This window comes from Nymphalis io, chromosome 22 (assembly GCF_905147045.1).
Source record: "Nymphalis io chromosome 22, ilAglIoxx1.1, whole genome shotgun sequence".
NCBI lineage: Eukaryota > Metazoa > Arthropoda > Insecta > Lepidoptera > Nymphalidae > Nymphalis > Nymphalis io.
Window position 1 is genome coordinate 5128617 of NC_065909.1, and position 24026 is coordinate 5152642.

The 24026-nt window shown below is 34.9% G+C and overlaps 2 protein-coding genes across 5 annotated transcripts; one reads left to right on the forward strand and one right to left on the reverse strand.

The window, feature by feature from the left end:
• Positions 1 to 901: 901 nt before the first annotated feature.
• On the reverse strand, positions 902 to 19754 carry LOC126777235 (UDP-glucose 4-epimerase). Of its 3 annotated transcripts, none has more exons than XM_050500227.1 (8): positions 19437 to 19754; positions 6413 to 6550; positions 5807 to 5927; positions 4659 to 4772; positions 3837 to 4016; positions 3615 to 3728; positions 2200 to 2371; positions 902 to 1778 (listed from the first exon to the last, which is right to left on the reverse strand). In XM_050500227.1, the coding sequence occupies exons 1-8, from the start codon at positions 19454 to 19456 to the stop codon at positions 1543 to 1545; spliced, it is 1095 nt and encodes a 364-aa protein (XP_050356184.1). In that variant the 5' UTR covers positions 19457 to 19754; the 3' UTR covers positions 902 to 1542. The 3 variants fall into 3 exon arrangements, with proteins under 3 accessions (XP_050356184.1, XP_050356185.1, XP_050356187.1); XM_050500228.1 differs by lacking the exon at positions 19437 to 19754 and adding an exon at positions 15960 to 16034; XM_050500230.1 differs by lacking the exon at positions 19437 to 19754 and adding an exon at positions 9827 to 9845.
• A 427-nt stretch (positions 19755 to 20181) lies between these two features.
• LOC126777272 (40S ribosomal protein S7) lies at positions 20182 to 23754 on the forward strand. 2 transcript variants are annotated; one of them, XM_050500276.1, is made up of 5 exons: positions 20182 to 20239; positions 20605 to 20766; positions 21205 to 21389; positions 22194 to 22341; positions 23638 to 23754. In XM_050500276.1, the coding sequence occupies exons 2-5, from the start codon at positions 20605 to 20607 to the stop codon at positions 23713 to 23715; spliced, it is 573 nt and encodes a 190-aa protein (XP_050356233.1). In that variant the 5' UTR covers positions 20182 to 20239; the 3' UTR covers positions 23716 to 23754. The 2 variants fall into 2 exon arrangements, with proteins under 2 accessions (XP_050356233.1, XP_050356235.1); XM_050500278.1 differs by having other exon boundaries at positions 20228 to 20363.
• The last annotated feature ends 272 nt before the right edge of the window (positions 23755 to 24026 follow it).

Consider the following 24026-nt stretch of genomic DNA (forward strand, 5'->3'; position numbering starts at 1 on the left):
TGCAATAAATATTAAATAGAATATGGCAACTCATTAGGAACATTTAAAAAATGGTAACTTTAAATACTAAGTATTTCAAAATAAAACAGGATTAAATATACATTATTGTAAGTCGTAATTTTATAAAATAAAAAAATATAAATTTTAAGATTACACGTATTTTTTTATGTAATAACAATATGATATATCAAATATTTAAAAAAAATTGAATAAAACATTTCTTTTACATAATGAACTATTATATAATTCATTAAAAAATATTTTGGTAACAGACTATTAAATTAATTATAAAATATTTATAATAACTAATATACAATAAAACCATATTATTAGATTTTAGCTAAAATGACATACACAGTGTTGATCAGTTTTTAACATGTGGAATGATCTCGTGGTCACTTAAATATTTAAAAATATTTCTTCGGATTCAAATTGGGAAATGTGTAATTCAATATATAACACCCTTAGAGTGAAAGAGAAACAATTAAAATTGGTACAGGTCGCTTTGGGTTTGGGCCTTAGTTAATAAGTTACTGCCTATTAGCCAAATTAGGCCAATATGCTATCAATCATTGCGAGTCCTATAATTATTGCCTGTGGTAAAAAACAATGCTTGTTTATTATTAATACAATTTCATTATCATTTCTACAATTCTAAAGGTGTTGCAACTGTTTTGTTTCTGTCTAGCTACACCATTTCGTCATCAACCTCATTATACATTTAAATATTTATGTAATATATTAAAATTAGCTAAATAATATACATCCTGCTATATTTAGTAAATTCATGACTTTATCTTTTCAAATGTCTCAATGGACATATATCACGCCATCATTGAACAATATTTAAATAATAATTTTCTTAACATTATTACTTTAGAGCGATTTTTTCTTCTTAGCGAACATCAACTTTTTGCAGAGAAATATTAAATAAAATAATTTTGCTGTTAATTTCTAACACTACCAAATACATATAATTATTATTTTTCCCAATAAAATATTATAACATTATTCGAATATATTCGATTGTTAATATTAAATGCTAAAGACAACGTTTGTATTGAATTACAGTTTTTTAGTGCTTTAGGCACTAAAATCTGCAACAAATTTTAGGCCATAAAATCTTCAAGAAATAAATTTAATAAATAAATTAAAAAAAAATAACGAATAATAGAATGTTTACATTTCATTCTTATCCATTAAAATTTATTATATATTGTAAATATGTTACAATAAAAAGCATTAAAGTTATTTACAAGTACTTTTAGTACTCGAAGAATCCCCAAACATTTGATATATGGCATCGTTTATGGCATCGGAACATATTATGTTTATATATATATATATTTATTTAAATTATAAAAACCCAGTCGCGAAGTATGAGAAAGTTCCGAGAATATATACAAGTGCAATCGCCATAATTTTATTTTCAATTTAAAATATATAGAAGAAATATCGATCATTCCTCACATCGTCGATGCGCCATCGGTGTTGGGAACTAAGATGCGATGTCCCCCGTGCCTCGCAACTCGGCCAGCGGGCCTAGCAGTCCCGGAAGCCGGCGGGGTGCGCGCTCTGCCACGCCCACGTGTGGCGGCACATGTCGGCCAGCGAGCGCGTGGCGCGCCAGCCCAGCAGGCGCAGCGCCAGCGCCACGTCGGCGTAGTTGGCGGCGACGTCGCCCGCGCGCCGCCCCACCACGCGCAGCGGCACGCGCCGCCCGCTCGCGCGCTCGAACGCCGACACCATCTGCAGCACCGAGTAGCCCGTGCCAGTGCCTGGGGGGGGGAGGCTTTGTAATAGAGCAAATGGGCAGCTCGAATTGTTTGTTTGGCTTTTTGTTCCTCGAATACGACGGAACGATAGACAATTGTGTCGTGAGATACAAAAGAGGCACATTATTAATTAATTATTCATAATTGAAAAGAGTGCACCGCGACCGACGCCATACTATATCATATAATAAGAGAGTTCCATGCATTTTTTTCTTAAAACCATTAAAAATTAATTCACTAAAGTCTATCGCTTGTTAAAGACGTAAGAATCATCACCGCAGACAATCTTTTAGACGGCGTGTTTTTTCTATAAATTTGTAATGCGTATTTTGTTTTTTTTTTTTAATTTTATATATTATAAAAATTATCAACTTAAATTTTGTTTGTTCAATTTCAAAATAATATTAATCTAAGACAGTCTTACCTAAATTAACAGCATGGAAACCACTAAAGCCGGTCTGCTTGAAGAGTTTGATAGCTTTAACGTGGCCCTCGGCTAAGTCCTCCACGTGAATATAATCCCTGACGCCGGTCCCGTCTATTGTCGGGTAGTCGTTACCAAAGACTAACAACTCTTTAAGACGGCCCACTGCTACCTGGAATAGAAATTTCAGTTGTATCTAGGCAGCCGGAAGCGTGTCAAGCCAAGTTCAAGCTAACAGGACTGACGAGCAGCACCTTGTGTAATATTACACGAACCATTTGGAGCCACTTTTGACCCCCTCATAACTCAAAAAATATTTCACATAAACATGTCAAATTGGGCTCATATATTGAAACTTGCGAGATACATATGTGCTTCAAATTTCATAAACACACCTCAAACGGTTATTTAGATATGAACGTCCAAAAATCGTCATTTTTATCATATATCTGGCCTACAGATCAAAATTCTAACCCAGTTCCAGATGACCTGGAAAGTTCAAATTTGGCATCCAGATAGTTAGCTGGGTGAATACTTAGTGACGTGTATGTCTTGTTTTATTTTAAAAAAAGAATAGTAGATGCTAATAAATTCAGAATTGGGATCGCTCTTCACGCGCAAATCTGTTGCGTACCTTTTATCGTGTTGTTATGTAACAAATTATGTCCAAATATTTTTAAATATTTCAGTAAGAATAATGAACGATTCAATGGAACATAATCGTCAGTCAAGATCTCCAGGAACTAGTAAATTTTTATCATTTAATTATAATTTTTTAATTTCGCAAGTTGTAAGTTCTTATTTTATTCTTCCGAAAATTTGGCTTGTTAGTAGAAACTAGCCATCGAACATGGGGCTCTTCCATGACTGTTTTTGTAGGTAATAATAATTCGTATATGAGAACTAGCCAAGTCAGACCTTAGGCTTCAATATATTATTCTAGTTATAAGAAGAAATTATATTTTAAGTTGTTATAAAATATTTTATGTTGTTATAAATAAATTTCAGGGCTGACCATTGAACTTGGCACCCATTTAGATCTCACTTCTTTTGTCGTTGAAGTCAACAACCAAGGCATATATCATAATATTGAACTTGGCTCTGATTTCACATTTATGTTTTTGATGGGATTTATTTAATTTTAGTAACGGACTAGACATCAATTCAAATTAATTTTCGTTTCAATACGTGTTCCTCGCGGATGTGACGTCATAGTGGTAAACGTTCCTCTGCGATATACGATACAACTGATTTCGTATGAGTGGGGAACATAATAAAATTATATTTTTTATTTAATTAATTATATAACTAAATCAATGTGGTCTTGTTTTATTAAGTATTCTAAGCCTATGTTTAGTGGTGTTTGTAAGGGTTGTTTGCTAGCAATCATTGACATATATAGTCCGTAAACATACCTGCGATATGAATGGCATGAGGTTGTTGGGGATGCCCGTGGGGTCTTCGCCAATCCGCCCGCTGTGGTGAGCGCCCACCGGGTTGAAATACCGCAGGGATATCACCATCCATTTCTGAAACACCACCACAATTTATCATTTTGATTTAATAATAATCCAAGTAGTTCTATTTATCGAAGAATGCTCGATATGTTAATATAAAGCCAACTCTTAGATACACACCTGATCGCTCCTGCAAATATCCTTCATAATCTCCTCACAGAAGAACTTGGACCGTCCGTAAGGGCTCGCCAGACCCTGACCTGTGGGGTGAGACTCGTCTAACGGCAGCTTCTCCGGTTCTCCATACACGGTACAAGAAGAACTGTACACTAGCTTATATACCCCGTGATTGCGCATTACCTGAAAGTGATGTGATGACAGTGAAATCAGGCTCGAAGGATCATGTTTTGTTATAAATAAAAAAAGATGTGCCCATAGTAATAGGTATTATTTTAATTCAAATATCAAACAAGGGGAAAAACAGTATTTAGGTGAATGCGAAACAGTTATAAGAGATTTGATTATTATAGTTCGTATTGATTGAATTGTTGGTGTTATGGCTAGCTTATAGGGTCACCGACTCTGAGGGCCTGGACTTGAGCCCCGGCTCGGATCATTGAAAGGTTTTGTTGTCGAAAGGTTCTTAATTAAAATTGACTCGGAAAGTATGTAAATCCGTAAAAAAATATAAGACTACGTGAATAGAGAATGGTCTTGTGTTTGTGCAATATAAAAGAACCTGTGCAGATGCTGCGTCTTTGACATTGGCTTTGGAGTCGAAGTTCGGTAATTACACATTTTTTTTAAAAGCAATTTTTTAACTTGTAACTCTCTCTGTCTTTTTCGCTTTCGCGGAACACTGAACCGATTTTGATAAAACTTGGTATGAAGCGAGCTTGAAACCCAAGAAAAGATATAGGGTACCTTTAAAACCTGGCACCTGCCTACCCCCACCACGCAGGCGAAAACTAGTTCATGTTAAATAACAAACGATTACCTCACCTCAAATAGCGTGCATGTACCAGATATGTTCGCCTGGTAGTATTCCAGCGGCTTCTCGACGGATTCACCCACGGCCTTGAGGGCCGCGAAGTGGATCACGCAATCAATGTTGTGCTGTAACATAAATAAACAATGATACTAATATATTATGTAATTTATTGTATATTACTGTACACGAGGAAGGAAGAAATACTTAAATATAGGGAAGAATTGTACATAAGGCGTTCTTATTGTAAATCTGCCTCGTTGGTCACGTACAGTACAGTAACAGCTTGTAAATGTCCCACTGCTGGGCTAACGCCTCTTCTCCCTTTTTGAGGAGAAGGTGTTGGAGCTTATTCCACCACGCTGCTCCAATGCGGGTTGGTGGAATACACATGTGGCAGAATTTCGATGAAATTAGACACACGCAGGTTTCCTCACGATGTTTTCCTTCACCGAAAAGCACGAGATGAATTATAACAGAAATTAATCACATGAAAATTCAGAGGTGCTTGCCCGGGTTTGAACCCACGTTCATCGGTTAAGATTCACGCGTTCTTACCACTGGGCCATCTCGACTTTTTTGGTCACGTGTTTCTCGTTGGTCACGTGGCTAGATGTAATTCCGCAGATCCTGGGTTCGAATCCCAGATCGGTCTAGTTTGTTATTGACGTTTTCTGTCATTAGCAGCCCACAGTTTGGAAGTTCGAAGTATGTATACTCCCGTGCCTCAGAAAGCACGTAAAGCTGTTGGTCCTGCGTCTGAACTCTTTCTGGTCGTGTACAATTGCCGTCCCATCGGATTATGAGAGTTAGTGAATAAAGAGTCCACCTGTATTTGCGCACACACTTGCACTATAATATATCCTGCGCAGTTCAGAAATCGGTAAATAGGACGACATAATTATATACAAAGGTTGTTTTATAAATTTTTCGTTTGTTGTGTACTCATGTTAATATTATTACAAAAGTTAGGAGCTTAAACGACATAGTATTTCTCCTAACAAAGAATAATAAAACGACGTTCATGGAGTCTGGAGAGATGACGAGAAATGACAATTTTTTTTTTTTAATATAATATATAGGAAAGGGTATGTTAGTTAGATGTTAGACATTAATATGTTATTGTGATATGAAAACAACAACAAAGTATAGACTAACTCACAGCCATAAATATCTTATTCAATCCTTCTTTATCCCTGATGTCGAAATCGTAGAAGTGTATATTCTTCCCCGTCATCTCTTCTATCACCCTCAATGGTTCCGGTTTTTTCTGGCCATCCGCTCTGCAATAATGAAAAAAATACTTTTTTAAATTCTATTACGATAGTCCTTAGGTTTGAAATTGTATAGTTTGTCACGCTATAATAGCTCAAATAATCCTGTTATTTAGTGACGCAGTGTTCCGTACCGCATTATCAAATATACTTTTTTATACAATAAGCGGATAGTCAAGTGGGCCAATTGATGGCAAGTGGACACCACCTCCCCATGGACATTGGTGCTGTAAGAAATATTAATTACTCCTTGCAACGCCAAAGCACCACCAGCTTGAGGAACTAAGTTGCGTGACGTGTGGCTGTCATTTTACTGACTCACTCAACCTTCGGACTGGAACACAAACAATAATAAGCATTTTTGTTTGGCGGTGATGAGTGGATTGTATAATAAACAACAATGAATTTTTAATATTTCTTACTGAGCCAATATTCTATGGAGGTTGGTAACCATTTACCATCGGACGGCTCATTATCCAGCACATGAAACTTACCTGTATGCGTTGCTGAGATTGTCCACGACAACTATTTCGAATTCCACCGTGTCTGAACGTTCAAGCAACGACATCACCGTGTGCGAGCCGACGTAGCCCGCCCCGCCCGTCACTAGGATTGCGGGTGCCATGATTGTTCTGGAAAAGATAATTAAATTATTAAAGCTGATTGAATTGAAACTTACTTGAGGCTTGAGGGATACAACAAGAGACTATGATCCAGGATGTGGACCATGTGGTTAACCGAAGATAGCGGGATAGATCAAGGTTATCATCAAATAGCTCGAAAGTGCCTACAGTACAGTAACAGCCTGTAAATTAACCACTGCTGGGCTAAGGCACATCACATTTGTAGTAGATGGTTTTGAGCTTCGTCCTTTCATTTATCGATTTCTATATTTTTATATAACCTTAACAATCAAAGTTAACGCCGGTCGAAATGGTTATTTATTTAATCATTTGTATGGAAACTGATCGAAGACTTAAGATCTTTTACGACCAAATGTTGCAAAGCTTAAAAACTACAATTTAAATAGCGCTTTATAACTTCTAGCCCTCCCGGCCAACTTCGAACCTTCGAAGCCATACCTTACCCAATCACAGAAGAATGGAAGACAAGACAAGAAAATACACAAGTATGAAAATAAGTTGACATGTAACCATTGGTCGGGATCTTGAATAAAGGATTAGTTGCTATCGGAACTATGAAAGTGAAATTAAAGTGGATATAAGTAGTCAAGTGGAATTGTATTGTATAAATAAAGATATATCATTCAATAATTGTTTGTGTTGCGTCATTTATCTATGAGCAATTGAAATCTAAAGTTTGTTTATCGGTACACCTATTTATCTTCAAAGAATCTTTATTCTCAAAAAGACGAACGTCACTTACATGAGAACAAAATGTCATAAAGTTAAATATAATAATGGCCGCCACATAGGTAGGTACTCAGCTAACGGGATATCAAGTAAGTTTCTTATGTCATCAGTATCAATTTTCCAAAATACAGCGTGAAAGCCGATACTTGATCTCGTTAATTGAGCTTACATTTTTTATAGTAGGTAGTAATTTGTTATAAAGTTGTACTTCTTCAAACGCTATATCTTTTCGTGCATACTTATTTCTAATTTTGGGAGAACTAGTAAACTAGGTCGACGGGTTAGCACCCGTCGACCTAGTTACTTACATGCTTCACAAAAGATAAATCAGAATGTATGAATTTGCTATTTGTAATGGATTTACTAATTATTTCGATTAGAATAGTTTATAGCTGCGAGTGTAACGAGAGAGTATTGCTCGCGGTCAGCCTTAGAGATAGTGTAACTCAGTACTTGTTTACGGACCAAACGCGATCATGACCTTTGAAGAATTTACTATAACCTATTCCAACCACGAGAGGAGTAAACCCAAATAAACAACTTCGTCACCAATATAATTGGTCACCGATATCAATTGACGCGTCATTATTGGTCGAGATCTTGAATAATCCATGATATTCACTATGGATTCGCGAAAAAATGACATTTTCAAATTCCGCTAATTTGTAATCGGAACTTCGAAGGTTAATTTAATATGGTTATGACTATTTAAGTGGAATAGTGTCGTATTATAAATAAAGCTAAATTAATCAAGAACTGTTTATAGTGCGTAATACAGCAGGACAATTAAAAAATCGCACGCAATTTCTAATTATACGGTTTGTTTAACTTTACTCCTACTCCGATTGGAATAGAGTAAAAGTAATTACACTAGTCGAGCGTAGGTTGGCGTTATTATTTTATAAGCACTTGAGTACAATGTAATTGAAATATTTACACGCCACTTATCGTCTATATTATTATAAAATTATTTTTTAATCGATGGATCGACTTTAAAGGCCAATCCATTGATATACGATCAATGGATTGGCTTCAGTTCTATTGTAATCACTGAATGATATTTATTGGAACTGTTATTGTTCTTTGCGGCCCGTGAAGTGGGTAGTTGCAAGCCTCCCCACCAGTTACAAATCTTTAAGTTCATTCATTCGAAATATCATTCATTTAGCACATTAAAAGCGGGTCTATATATTACATGAATCTTAATTCTATATCAGTAAGCGATCATTTTGAGTTGAAGGAATAACGAATCGTTTCTATTGCGTCACATTCATGCAACTGCGAAACTTACGAAAAGTTTCTATTGGGACGTTTTCAATAACGGCCCGTACACAATTTTGCCAGCGAACAAAGCGAATCGTTGTATATGTACATATATATATATATATATATATATATATATATATATATATATATATATATATATATATGCGAAATACCACTCATCACGAGATCTCCTAATCTGTCCACCCGATTGGCATCAAATTTGTCACAGTTACCTGCCCCGACGTAGACGCTCCCTAAGAACGGATTTTACGCAAATCCAAAATACATTTTTCTCCTCATCTACCCGTGCGAAGCCGAGACGATTAGCTAACTGAATATCAAAATAGCGACAAATAAATATGATCATATATGATGGCCTAGTGGTTAGAACGCGTGAAACTTAACCGATGATCGTGGGTTCAAACTCGGGCAAGCACCACTAAATTTTCATGTGCTTAATTTGTGTTAAAATTCATCTCGTGCTGGAGGGTGAAGGAAAACATCGTGAGGAAACCTGCGTGTGTCTAATTTCATTCAAATTCTGCCATATGTTTATTCTACCAACCCGCATTGGAGTAGCGTGGTGGAATAAGCTCCAAACCTTCTCCTCAAAAGGGAGAGGAGGCCTTAGCCCAGCAGTGGGACATTAGCAGGCTGTTACTGTTACTGTATTGTTTTTGGAATTTATTAATGTGTTGTGATAAAAAAAAACATTTTTTTTAACTTTCCGCGGGCGAAGCTTCTTTTGATAACCTATTTTAGGTTCGACAATTTTATTTACAGTTATTATAAAAAGAAAATAATGTAAATTTTAGTTATTATGAAATGAAAATTAATTATTTGTCTTTAAAAATTAATTAACAATTACGTAATAACTATCGGCCTTGGTTATAAAACGTTGCTAAGCGACAGATTAGTTAAACAATGCTGTGTTTTCTTTCAAATGTCAAGTCAATAATGACAAAGAGATAAGTGTGTGTTATACGTAAAGTCGTATATTACACCCATTAATGATACAAATGTAAAAAATATTGACTTTAAGGCTATTTCTTCACAATATTTCTATTAATATAAATTTGTTCATATTTACTTTCCGTAATCCGTAACAGCCTGTGAATGTCCCACTGCTGGGCTAAAGGCCTCCTATTTACTTTAATTACTAAATATCTGATATACAAAAATATGTTATTTTAAAATACACGTATTATGAATGAATGCTCATTTTACGAATTACAGGAGATCTATTCTGTAAGAACAATCAAAACTTACCACAAATCCCGATCTTGAAATGGCAAAAATCATAAACGAACAGCGAAGGATTTTATACTTTGGCAGCCTTCGACATTTGTAAATCCCTGAACCAATATAGTAATCGGAATCTCCATATAGGTATTTTTTTTAGTTACGGACACATTTTCGCGTTTTTAAACATATATGTAATTAGTTAGTGCACGGCTGCAAAAAAAAAACTCAGCAAGTTTTTCCGCACCCTAAATTTTCCCTCTTTACTCGGCCTTTAGGGAAACTAGGAGCATCAAAATAGCGTTCACCGTAAGTCACTGCTGTTGTTGTTGAAACGTGCGAAAAGATTTCTTCCTAGGATTCACATCAGTATCCTCAAACCAGCTGTAAAACATGAATGCAGAACTGTCTCAAGTATCACAGCACGGCGTTCGCGCCTCGTTCTTCTACTATCGTCTTTAGAAACCTCGTAAACTGTGCGTATTTGAGGACGAAATTTTGCGAGAGTGGAATAGTGAACACGAACGTAAGACGAGAACTGCACCGCAATTCGCGACACGAATTCGCACAGTAACATGGAAATGTGGAGAAGCCTTTTAAATACCATTCAAGTACAATTAAGCGCACGTCGCATTGGTTATTTTATTACGAAAGTTAAAAGAGTTTTTATAACAATGCCGGCTCTCGGACACTTGATAAAAATATCAATTTAAACTTGTAAACATCAAAGATAAATAAAAGCTTTTTAAAAATACAGAAAAAGATAATTGAAAACAAGTGTTGACACAGTGTGACAAATAACATTGATAATAGGACATGTACAGGACGAGTGAAACAAATAAAATAGATATAGAAAGATAATAAATGTAAAAGGTTTAGAGATAAGAACACAGTAAAAGTGACAAATCACTCCGTCTGTTTGTCCTAAAGCAATAAACTCAAAAACTAAACGGATTTTCATGCGGTTTTCACCAATGGACGGAGCGATTCATGAGGAAGGTTTAGGTGTATAATTCATTAAGATTTTGTGAATATATGCTGATATATATGGCAATAAATGTTGAAGATGTCGGAAACAATCCAGCCGATTAGAAGCTTTACTGATGGGCGCCGCTTAAACCATTAGTTATACTCGTATGCAGTGGCGTAGCTATCGTAGGGCCAGGTGGTGCAGTGCACCAGGGCCCCGGAGCTCAGGGGGCCCTCTAACCTCAGCTTTGAAAAGAGAGGTGCATAAAATAAATGTCTGAGAGTCGGCATTGTTATAAAAACTCTTTTAATTTTCGAAATAAAATATCCAATGCGACTCGCGCTTAATTGTACTTGAATGGTATTTAAAAGGCTTCTCCACATTTCTATCTTACTGTGCGAATTCTCGTCGCGAATTGCGGTGCAGTTCTCGTCTTACGTTCGTGTTCACTATTCCACTCTCGCAAAATTTCGTCCTCAAATACGCACAGTTTACGAGGTTTCTAAAGACGATAGTAGAAGAAGGAAGCGCGAACGCCGCGCTGAGCCGCGAATGCCGTGATACGTGAAAAAAAAAAAAGAAAAAAGCATAAAAGAAAAAAAAAATCCTTTATTGATCTTATCTGTATAATAAATCTTCTATATTGTCATGTACGTCGTTGTTTATTTATTTTCCTATATTAAACACATAGGAACTCAGTTTCATATTCTTGTTCCTATCTATAATTTTGAAGACCAATATAATTTCAAGCTACGCGGAAAGAGGGCATGCGGGCCCGATTCTTTCCTTATGCTCCGGGGCCCTTGTCCACCTAGCTACGCCACTGCACATATGTATTACGATATAAAAGTTTTATGTAGACCATTATACTAGTAAAAGCTAGTATACGCTAATTAACGTTTCCGGGAAATTATATAGCGTCATACATCCGTACTTAGATAATATGCAATTATTAAGTGTAATTGGAAGCTCGTTTGACAAATTTACGTTTTGAAGTTCAAAGATTTTGAGTGTTTTTAGGTTTGTGTTTTAATGTTTGTCTGTTTATGTGTATGCGAATTGGCACACGAGTGCGTGTATGCCTGCGTGTGCTTCTATTGCGTTTTTGCTAGTACGTAATGTGTGTGAAATTTTTTTTGTTTCCTATTTCATCCAATGTGTGAAGAGTGCGTGTGTTGCGTGTTATGTATGTTGCTGCTGGTATATATGTATTTATGCATGTATGTGTGTACATTTTAGTTTATTTTAAACATTGTGATTGCGTGAAAAAGATGCCGCTGCAGACCCGCTCCGCCGGAAAAGACCGGGGAGAAGAAGATGGCCCTATACCCACCTCCTCCACCTTCCACAATAGGCGCCGCCGGGTTCATAGTACCCTGGGAGAAATGGAGAATGGAGGCCCGCATAGGCGGGCCGGCCGTCAGAGCGTCACGGTAGCATGCGAAAGCGATCCCGTGCGCTCCTCGCTAAGACGGAAAGGGTACCGCTGGTTTTTTAGTGGGTATTCCGATGTTCGGGGCGCACTCGGCGCCTTGTACACCGGCGAGCCCCACATATCCCCCCACTGTTACCGTGGGTGAAATGCGTAACGTGTTTTTTCAGCGAAAAAAAAAAGTGTGTGGATTTGATAAAATGTACATATTTAAAAACTTATTTATCAATAGATAATGTCTTTATTTATATTTGGTTTAACAAATAACAAAAACTCCAGACAAGTAAAAAAAATGGGTTTAGAAACATATAAGCGAAAAAATGTCAGATTTTGTATTAAAATAAAACCAAGGTCAAATCCTGTGTCATAAGAAAACATGCTTAGGTGAAAAAGTTTTAACTGATTATAAAAATGGAGGCATTTATTTAATTTGCAGATAATATGAAATAAACTAATTTACCAAATTCTACATTTAAACAAATAACTTCAAAGTATAAAAGTAATAATCACACATCTATTGAATCCCATAAATATTACAATTATTCGCCAAAATTGTTTCACAGTCCGCACAAATATCGCGAAACGAAAAAAATATTTGATAACCTTCTAATTTGTATTCGGCGAAATCTAAAAATAAGTGTTCAATGTTCGTTACTTGTTAACCGGCGACTCCACGAGAGTAATTTAGTATTTTCGTGCTACACAGCATAAATATATCCTATTCCAAGTGAATAATGTACCCCACATAAAGATAAACAAATCTTAAATTTATATATTCCATGCTAATAATATCTCAGCTAACACAGGCACTACAAACAGTTCTTGATTAATATATCCTTATGTATAACACTTCCACTAAGCTACTTATGACCATTATAATTTCATTTCCAAGTTCCGATGGCAACTTCACCGTTTTTTCTGACGTGACATTCTGAAGTGAACAGTTGAAAGAAATAATTACTGATCTTTTCTGTGAAAAATGCATACAAAGACAGCGTTCGTTGAAATGAAAACAAAAAGTTGTATAGACAAAATAAATCTTTTTTTTTTTTTATAGAATAGGAAGGTGGACGAGCATATGGGCCACCTGATGGTAAGTGGTCACCAGACGCCCTTAGACATTGGCATTCTAAGAAATGTCAACCATCGCTTATAGCCAATGCGCCACCAACCTTGGGAACTAAGATTTTATGTCCCTTGTGCCTGTAATTACACTGGCTCACTCACCCTTCAAACCGGAACACAACAATATCAAGTATTGCTGTTTTGCGGTAGAATATCTGATGAGTGGGTGGTACCTACCCAGACGAGCTTGCACAAAGCCCTACCACCAGTAAATATAATAATAATCATAAGTAGACAGAACGATACAACAGGCAAATGACAATATGATAAATAAAACGATATTTAAGGTTATGTAAAGTTTAAAATTGAATTAAAATAAAATGTAAACTTTACAACTCGCGGAGAGGTAACAAATTATATAAAGGACATACACGCATTACATTATATAAAGGGAGTAGAGAGCGGAGGTGGAGAGGTGGTAGCATAACGGCATAAGGGAGCCCAACGCTGTTTACCATCACGGTCTACGAATCGGTAGTACCCAAGGCGCGCCAATTGATGTTTAAAAATCAAAAACAGTTAACGATCAGAGAACAATTTGATTTAATTTTTTTATAATTACCGACTACCGTATTGAGTTTCAAACCTCATTCTATTTTAAAGGCTAAAAATAAAAATACAAAATAAATAAATATATTTCAATCTCATGCTCATGTGTCATGGTGTCGGGTTAAGAAAATGGCAACATTTTTATCCCGTCAATATAATTTACGAAATTGTGTAATATCCATTTAAAATGAATCTTTTGGAACGTATATCACATGACACTTGTAAGTACCGTCAGCAAAACTATTAAGATTATTGAAATATGTGAATTAATTTTATATGATACAAAATGGTTGCCGTACACACCAGATCCTATTAAATCTATGCTGCTGTATTACGTTATAATAATGCAACGAAATGGCTAACAAGTAACAGTAACAGCCTGTTAATGTCGCACTGCTGGGCTAAGGCCTCTTCTCCCTTTTGAGGAGAAGGTTTTGGAGCTTATTCCACCACGCTGCTCCAATGCGGGTTGGTAGAAATCACATGTGGCAGAATTTCAATGAAATTAGACACATGCAGGTTTCCTCACGATGTTTTCCTTCACCGTTAAGCATGAGATGAATTATAATCACAAATTAATCATATGAAAATTCAGTGGTGCTTGCCCGGGTTTGAACCCACGATCATCGGTTAAGATTCACGCGTTCGAACCACTGGGCCATCTCGCCAATTATACTAGGTCAGGATAGCTATAAAGATTTTTATTTAATGATTTTTCAGTAATGTAAATTCATTTGACAATTCAATATAATTTAAAAATATATATATAATTTGACATTAAAAAAACAGTATTATAAACTTAGTATAACATACTAATAATGAGTCTGATTGAATTTATTTGATTTATTAACAAAAAATAAAAGTTTAAAGGTGGCTGTGAAAACAATCACTTGGGTATCGAATGATTTTAAAAAAGTAATAAAAGTCTAGTATCGATCAACGATTAGATACAGATGTATTTGTATTTTGTAATAAAAGTTTATCACGAATGATTTATTACTAATTTTATAGCTGAAGAATGTAATGTAATATCAAACGTAATTCAAACATTTCCCATTATAACCCACACATTGTGCCTAATAACTTATTTTACTTCGATAGACTTGACATTAAATGCGATTTGTACTTAATTCCGATTATTAACACCAGACGGCGCTGTATTGATACGATGAAATCAAAAAGTAAAAACATTTGCACCGCAGGCAGTCGTAGGTAGGTCGCGTTATTAAATACAAGACACGAATTTATAAAGATACACATAAGCGCAATTTCACTAAAAAATCCTTGTAACTATGTTGTGTAGTTTTTATCACAATCACTTCACGTGAAATATTCACCTAGCTATATATTTTTAAAACGAGATATAAATTGTAGATGCTGAAGCGCCCGATTTTATTCCTGAATAATTTCAATGAAGTATTTTTTACGTTGTGATATTTATTAGAGGCGTTAGCACTGAGAAAATTGCATACTTGATTCTTAGTAAATCATGTTCAGAATAGAACCTCGAATCTTAACGATAACGCATTTGCTATTTTAACTATTAACCTATTTAAAAAAAAGCATCTAACTATTTATACTGTAATATTAATTAGAACAGCGACGTTTTTACCACTCTTCGAGGAACAATTACGAGCCGCTTATGCGTGCATTGACTGACTTTTGGTTTCAACTGTCAACGGTAATTTTAATGAAAAATTATTGCTCTTAAGTGACTTTAAAACCGAATCTGATATGTATCTATATATAATATAATACGCACATCGATGACTCGTTCATCATAAATTTTAAATATAGAATAATAAAATTTTAAACGTGCCAGTATTGTTATTCGTCAGAACCTTATAATATAATCAATTATTACGTATGCAACTAGGTTTAACATAATAATAATATATGAGAATAATACGAAAAACCTGCGAATCGAATTAATTCCAAATTCAAAATATATATTTTATGAATATTTTAAATCGAATTATGCATTTAAATTACCACAAAAAAAAACATTGAAAAATATAATAATAAGACTACCTATATAAAAAAACACAAATCGAAAAAATAAATTTCAAATATAGAACACTAACTTTTTAACAGTGCGTCAGTCTCGATGGCCGCCGGGTCACTGTAGAGTTATCAAATTGTTCTCTCCTATTACGGGCAGATTAGCTTATCAGTGTTTGTATCAAAGTCGTCGAGTGTTATATAGTTTTGTAATGCGTGATATATGCTGACATATTTTGTAATTCGTGATTGATCGATTTTCAATTGTATGATCAACTTTGTCAAGTGCTTTTTTTGTAATTTGAAGAATTTTAGCTTCAATTTTCAAAAATAATACAAATATTTGTAAATTTTTATTATCTGTACAAACAAATAAAATGCCTCTTTTTAAGTTAATATGGCTATTTGCTTGTTTTAATAATTACTGCTACCATTTTAATAATTTAAATATTTTATGTGTATAATTTAAATAGGCATGATAAACGTTAAAATGGTGGATTTTTTTATGGCGGGTTTTTCCTGGTATATTAATAAATCAATAAAAAAATTCCGATCTGTTAAAAAAACAATAAATCTTGTACAACTTAAATTATTTAAATATGGGAATCCTAGAGAAAAACGCTGATGTCTGAAATACAGATATTTATTTATCTAGTTTAGATAGATATGCCCGATCCTGGACGGAAGATAGAGCTTTGGTCCGAAGCTCATCAACGCTGCTGCTTTTTTTTTCTCGTAGTGGAAACCTTCAGAAGGTACCCGGGTTCCATGGGGGTGGAACCGGGTTATGTGTGATTCTTACCCACTAAAACCACTGCGATGGCCGTCCTCAGCACGGATCGGAGAGGCTGCGGGATCGTGTTGATATAACGCATCCGTGGCCTCTCCCGTGCGGTGCTACGCTCGTGGCTCGACGGAGCTCTCCTCAGGGGGCGAAGGTAATCTCGCGCTCCCCACACCTCACTAGTGCGTACGGCAGTGCGAGGCCATTCCGGCTGCTCAGGGCCGTCTGGAATAGGACACGCGAGGCCCCCACCTCACGCATTCACGGTCCCAGGGTTACGACCCTAATCTTTTAAGCCCCGGGCGTCTGGGCTGTGGGAGAGCTAAGACGACGCCGTCGTCGTCTCCGCCGATCAGGATCGGCTCTTTCCCGTTCCCCGTTCTTTCCCGTTTTCCCGATTGCTCGCAGGGACAGGTCTTGTCCGACTTCACGGACCAGGATCTGCCTCTCCACACTCCACGCGGGGCACGCCTCCAACGTATGCTGGGCAGTCTCCCGGTCCGCGCCACAGTGGTGACACATCGCCGTCGATTCGCGTCCGATCTGACACAGGTATTCTCCAAAATAACCGTGACCGGTCATTACCTGCGTAAGTCGGAAGGTGACTCATCGTTTTTGTCTCATCATCAACGCTAACTGCTGCCTTAAGCAAGCTCCTACCAAATGTAGGAGGGCCGGAAACGCCATGCTGGCGATTATACGCCAATGTCGTGCGGTCCATGGCTCTGTACGGTGCGCCCATCTGGGTGGACGCTCTCACCGGTCGGAACAAGGCTCTCTTGCTAAGGTCACAGATAATCATAGCGGTGAGGGTGATACGCGGATATCGTATGGTGTCGTGGACGGCGGCGACACTACTCGCGGGAGATTCGCCTTGGGAACTCCAGGCGGAGGTGCACGCAGAAGTGTACCGGTTCCGGGCGGAAGTGAGGTCGCGTGGCGATCGTCCAGGATTAGAGGAAGTGCTGCAAATAAGGACTTTCGCCCAGCAAGCCCTGATTCACAGGTGGAAGGAGGATCTGAGGTCCCCATTAGCAGGCCTAACGACAGTGGAGGCAATCCGCTCCCACTTGAGTCGCTGGGTAACGAGAAAAGGCGGCACACTGACCTTCAGACTGACTCAGGTACTTACCGGACATGGGTGCTTCGGTAAGTACCTGCACGGAATAGTCAGGCGGGAGGTAATGCCTTTTTGCCACGAGTGTGGTGCGTCTACGGACACGGCATGCCACACTCTGATGGAGTGTGCCGCTTGGGGGCCTCAGCGTCTTTCCCTGGCGACCTTAATCGGCGGAGACTTCTCGCTGCCGAGCGAGATAAATGCCATGCTTGGTAGCGAGAGATACTGAATGGAGATGGTCTCCTTCCTATTCCTATGGTCGCAAAAGGAGGACGTGGAGCGGGAGCATGAGGAGAGTGCCTCCGCTGACCCGCTTCGCCGAAGAAGACCCACCTCATGAAACACGTAAATGTGTGTTTCCAGCAAGTAAAAAAAAAAAACATTCTACTGCCAAACAAGATTACTTCTGTAGTATTGTTGTGTTCCGGCACAAGTGACATAACATCTTAGTTCACAAGGTTGATCAAACTTTTGGTGATGTAAGGATAGGTTTTTCTTACAGCGCCTATGTCTATGGGCGATGGTGACCATGTAACACAAGGTGGCACATTTAATAACCATTTGGTACACGGCCTGTCCTATTTTATAAAAAAAAATGTTTGCTAATTGAAATTTAAAACATAAACTATTATAGATACTGCCGTAGCCAACACAATTAATAGTTGTAGAAATTGGTGAAGTCAATATTTATTTACTTTGTTTGACATAAAAACATTTTACATATCTTAAAAACAAATATTAAAAATTGTTCCTTAAGCTAATTTGTAAATCAAACAAGTCAACATTATATTTGACTGATGATTTGGAAATTTTAAAAAGGTACCACAATAAGTGTTGGGTATATAAAAAGTACCCCTTGTCCTTCCTTAAGGTTGAAGCTTGCTGTAAACCAAGTTTCATTAAATTTTCAGTCATTTAACTGTAAAATTGTAACCGACAGACACTTACTTTCACATTTATAATATTAGTAAGTAACACTTATAGACATTATGAAACAAATTTATGCTTATTGAAAGATTATTACAATAAGCTGAGAACTAAAAATATGGATGCACATTTTATTTGTATATATTAAATGATTTGTGTCATTAATTATAATTAAATAAAATAATTTAATTAAAATTTTGCAGTGTGACTGCATATATTATAATAATTAATAATTTTAAAATGTTTTTAAAAACATTACTAAATGTCTCTTCCATGCATATTATCCATTCGTTTTGGCAATCAATTGCCATGGTATGATCTGTCCATATAAAGTCTTGAATGACTTCACCCAACATTTCAGTGTACATAGGACAAAATATAAAAAATATATATAAAAAAATGAACTTCTTAAAAGTAGACAAAGAAATTTACCAACTATTCTAACACATATTTACATTTTGTGATTGTACTGTAGGTGTGTGTATGAAGTTATTGTCAATCTAAATTTGAACCGTGAAAAACAATATAACAAAAAAAAAACAACTTACATTTTTTTCAAAATGAAAAAGTATTTAAGATCTACTATTACTTACGTTATATATGTTAAATATTATACGTATACTATTACTAATAAATGTATTAGTAATAGTATTACTTAATAAATGTATTAAGTACATAATATCGTATGTTTAATTTTAAATGGCAAGTAATATTTAAAATGATACTTACTCGGCGTTGTGCTGTTTCATATTTTCAATAACGTAACTCCGCCTACTATTCACGTGTTTTCATTGCTTCAAGGTTTATTTATACAATACATGCCTGAAGCGGTTTATTAATCAGCATTTGAATTTAAAGAACTCAGGGCGTTTCTTTGCTTTTGTTCAAATTATATTCTATAGTTTAATGTCAAATGAATGTTGTAACTAAGTTAGAAAAAAGGATCCTTTTTCCAAAAAATAAATTTATATCAGTTTCATTTTTCATGAAAACTTTATTCATTCTTAAGAATCGATATTCAGCACTTTGTCATTTCGTGGTTTCAGTTTTCATTATACTGAACTACTGACATGTAAATTGAAACCTAGATCTATTTTTTTTAATCTAGATTCTTGATGTCAATATTGAAAATAATCAAAAGTTCAGAAACAAGTGAATAGATTTTATATTTTCATAACTTCATCAATAATTATTTGTCTTCATGAATTAGGTACTTTGAAATTCATAATAATTTTGAATATATACGCCACGCCACACCATAGACATTTTTTTAGTTAAAAAATTATATTGTAGTCATAAATATATATAATAGGCAAAACAAAATTTTAATATAACATAATAATTTACTTTTATAAATATTTTATATTTTACAATAAAATCGTTTTTAATCACTTTTTCTTTTTAATAACAGCAATTGATTATTGCAAGGATCCTTGCAATATAATTTTTTTTAAATATAAAATATTTATTTAGCTGACCACACTTTTGACATATTCTGTATCTATCTCTTTTGCTCCCGCTCAGTGTTCAAGGTGGTTATTTTCACGAATATCTTTTAAAAAATATTAAATTAATGTTTGTTTCTCTTAAATATTACAGTTACAGCGTAAATTGATTATTACAGAACTATTTAAACTTAATAGTTTCAATTTCAGGGTAAAGATTACCATGATATTTTTGAGTGACAAATTCTGGATCTCCGTGTCCACTGTTGTTTTTATTCGTATTAGTGATAAAATCCCTTGATTTTTAATTTTAGTCAATATTACAATGCAACTAATGAAAATGTGTTGAAGTTTTCATGTGCTCAAGTGTATAATTATTGTTTTCACGTTTATTAGATCTTAACCTATACAGCGCGAAGTTTGTGGTTATAAAGTGATTGTTGGCTTTCCAGATGAGTACGAAAATCATCAAAGCGAGCGCTGTCGAGCCTGATGGCTTCGAGACCTCGATCTCGCAGGCGTTGGTCGAGTTGGAAACCAACTCTGACCTGAAGGCTCAACTTCGGGAGTTGTACATTACAAAAGCTAAAGAAATTGAACTGCATAACAAAAAAGTAAGATTTTATTTATAATTAAGTGCAAATTAACTGTCCATACAATAAATTGTTGACATGATAATTTATAAATAAATATCAATATAGTATCATGTGGTCATTCGCTATAATTAAAACGAATGAAATGTGCTTCAAATTATTATTTCTCTGTAGTATGACACTTAGTAAGCAGTAATGCTTTTCTCATTTCATATTATCATCATTATTTGTTGGTAAGAGAATATTTTATTACAGTTTAAACTGAACTGTTAATTTAAAGCCCTTAATCTACCTACCGTCTGTAGGTATGAATATTGCTCATAACAAGCCTGAGGTCTTGAACTAAACATAACAATAATAGTTATACATATACTATTGAAGTCTTATGTCTACTATAAATACTATTTAATTTTATTAAGACTAATTTTAATATAATAATCTAACATTACATTATTACAGTCAATCATCATCTATGTGCCGATGCCCAAATTGAAGGCATTCCAGAAGATTCAAATCAGATTGGTCCGTGAGCTTGAGAAGAAATTCAGTGGCAAGCACGTTGTGTTCATCGGTGATCGCAAAATTCTGCCCAAACCGAGCCACAAAACACGCGTCGCTAACAAACAAAAGAGGCCCAGATCAAGGTAAATGCTTTTCTTTTTTGTTATGTTTGAGGACTTATCGTTTTATTCGTTGTTGCTGTATATAGTATGTATTTATATCATATACTTATAATTTTGTATGTGCTGATAATATAATTTATTTATGGATATATGTATAGTATGTGTATTTTATATTTACATTTAATAATTGGTATTGTTTTAATTAAATACTAATTTTATTTTATTCATACCACCACCTACCCCATATCCTATCTGTAATTACTTACATTCGGTTACCTGGAAGAGATCGCTGTGTAGCGATAAGGTTGCTATAATTGTACATTTATTTAGGCAATATATATGTTTTGTATTTTTTTCTTTGTGGTGTGATGTACAATAAAGTAGTAAAGTAAAGTAAATCAATTACACATAAAAATTATTTTATATATTTTTTTATATTTCAAAAAATGAATATTCTGAGCTTGAGATATAAAATTAATTCTACTAGATAATGTATTCATATTCATTCAATTTTGATTATGAATAGTACAAATGTATTGTACACATGTTATTATAAATAATAACATCTCATCATTAATGATTAAACAAAATTGTTAGTTTCAGCTGTGAATTGTAGTTACATCGACTAAACTATATTAACATACCAACCTCATTCTAAAGTACTTTTAAATAATTAAGAAGTATATACCGATAACATAATTATATTATTTTCTTATTAAGTATGTTGATGTTTATTAAGTAACTCGATGAAAAAAAAGTTTATTTTAAAATTATTTAGTTTGCACATTAGATTGTATAATACATTAAAAATTATTATTATTACAGGACACTGACATCTGTATATGATGCTATTCTTGAAGATCTTGTTTTCCCCGCTGAAATTGTTGGCAAGAGGATCAGAGTCAAGCTCGATGGCTCGCAGCTTATCAAAGTGCACCTTGATAAAAATCAGCAGACAACTATTGAACACAAGGTAAATTTAAGGTTTTGTAAATTTTCATGTTTGTCCCTAACTGATTTCAGCTACAACAATCACTCTTAAGGTTGATTGATTGACAGCTGGTTAGCCAACTGTGCAGGTCATACATATAGTTCATAAGAACATACAGAAATCCATTCTCTTCTGTCATACTAATCCAATATATGATAAATCCGACAGACCCTGAAAGAGTTCAGGTGCAAGAACAAATACATTATATGCTTATCATAGATATGTAAACACTGACAACTTACAGTCTCTAGAGTCTAGTCTGTTAGTCTCTAAATTTTCTAGAGATTTTTTTTATAGAATAGGAAGGCGGACAAGCATATGGGCCACCTGATGGTAAGTGGTCACCGATACCCATAGACATTGGCATTGTAAGAAATGTTAACCATTGCTTACATCACCAATGTGCCATCTGCCTTGGGAACTAAGATGTTATGTATATATATGATGTTATGTATATGGGCCTGTAATTACACTGGCTCACTCACCCTTCAAACTGGAACACAACAATACCAAGTACTGCTGTTTTGCAGAAGAATATCTGATAAGTAGGTGGTACCTACCCAGACGAGCTTGCACAAAGCTCTACAGTCTAGACTGTCACTGACCATTACTGGTGGTAGGTAATTTCTTTAAAGTAAAACCCAATATTTTTTTATTGGTTTGAAGCTCCGAGTCAGGGACTGCTTGCTTGAGCATTGAAGTCAAAATTATACTATTAAAGAATATTTATGCTATCCCAAAAAGAAAAATAACATGACAGCTTTACATAAACTGCTCTTCTTTCAACTAGATGCTATTGTTATATTATGTATTTTTAAATCTAAGTAACAACATATAAATGTGTGTGTATAAATGATAAAAAAAAGTATTGTCAGACATGGGTCTCAAAAAAAAAGTACAATAATATTTTTTCAAATATTTGCTTCATATCATTTGCTTGCTCATCTATTATAACTAACCACTTATAGGAAAAGTAAAGAATTTAATTATAATTAGCATGCTCATGTTTTATCTTACATATATTATAAATGTGAAAGTTGGATCAATTACACTTCTTCGACTCTTGTCTACTATATCGATAATGAAATATATGATAGTATGATTTTTCAAGTTGATAACTTTATAGTTCTATAAAATAACAATAATTTTAATGTCTAAAATTAAAGAATGATGAATGGGCTATTCATCATTCTTCTTCATATATTATTCTATGTTAAAGTAGTACTTATTTTATGTTTAAATATTACTTATAATGTATAATTTCTATTTTGTTTTCAGGTGGACACCTTCCAGTCAGTATACAAGAAGTTGACGGGGCGCGAAGTCACTTTCGAATTCCCCGAACCCTACTTGTAAATTTAGACTATGACTTTACAATAAAACTAAAACTATAAACATTTGTTTAATTTATTTCTTTGCTATTTATGTTATGCTTACACTTCTTAACTATTCAACATCATCATGAAATTTTGCATTTGGTCAGGGACTTAACTTTGAGAAGACATCCTAAAGTCATAGTCTTAGGATGTCCCGGGATTTCGACTTTTCTAAATAATCATCTTTGTTGTTTTTACAAAATAGACATTTAATAATCACCAATATTTATTGAACATAAAATTAAATTTCAAACATTAAATGGGCTCTAAACAATTCACACGCTAATTTCT

Bases quoted from the DNA above. Each gene is read 5' to 3' on its own strand.
- LOC126777235 (XM_050500227.1), bottom strand. From the start codon at position 19,456: ATGAAACAGCACAACGCCGA. The intron at 6,551-19,436 runs GTAAGTATCATT...TATCTTTTCCAG, and splicing joins ATGAAACAGCACAACGCCGA to AACAATCATGGCACCCGCAA. The intron at 5,928-6,412 runs GTAAGTTTCATG...TCATTATTGCAG, and splicing joins AATCTCAGCAACGCATACAG to AGCGGATGGCCAGAAAAAAC.
- LOC126777272 (XM_050500276.1), top strand. From the start codon at position 20,605: ATGAGTACGAAAATCATCAAAGCGAGCGCTGTCGAGCCTGATGGCTTC. The intron at 21,390-22,193 runs GTAAATGCTTTT...TTATTATTACAG, and splicing joins CAAAAGAGGCCCAGATCAAG to GACACTGACATCTGTATATG. The intron at 22,342-23,637 runs GTAAATTTAAGG...TTTTGTTTTCAG, and splicing joins AGACAACTATTGAACACAAG to GTGGACACCTTCCAGTCAGT.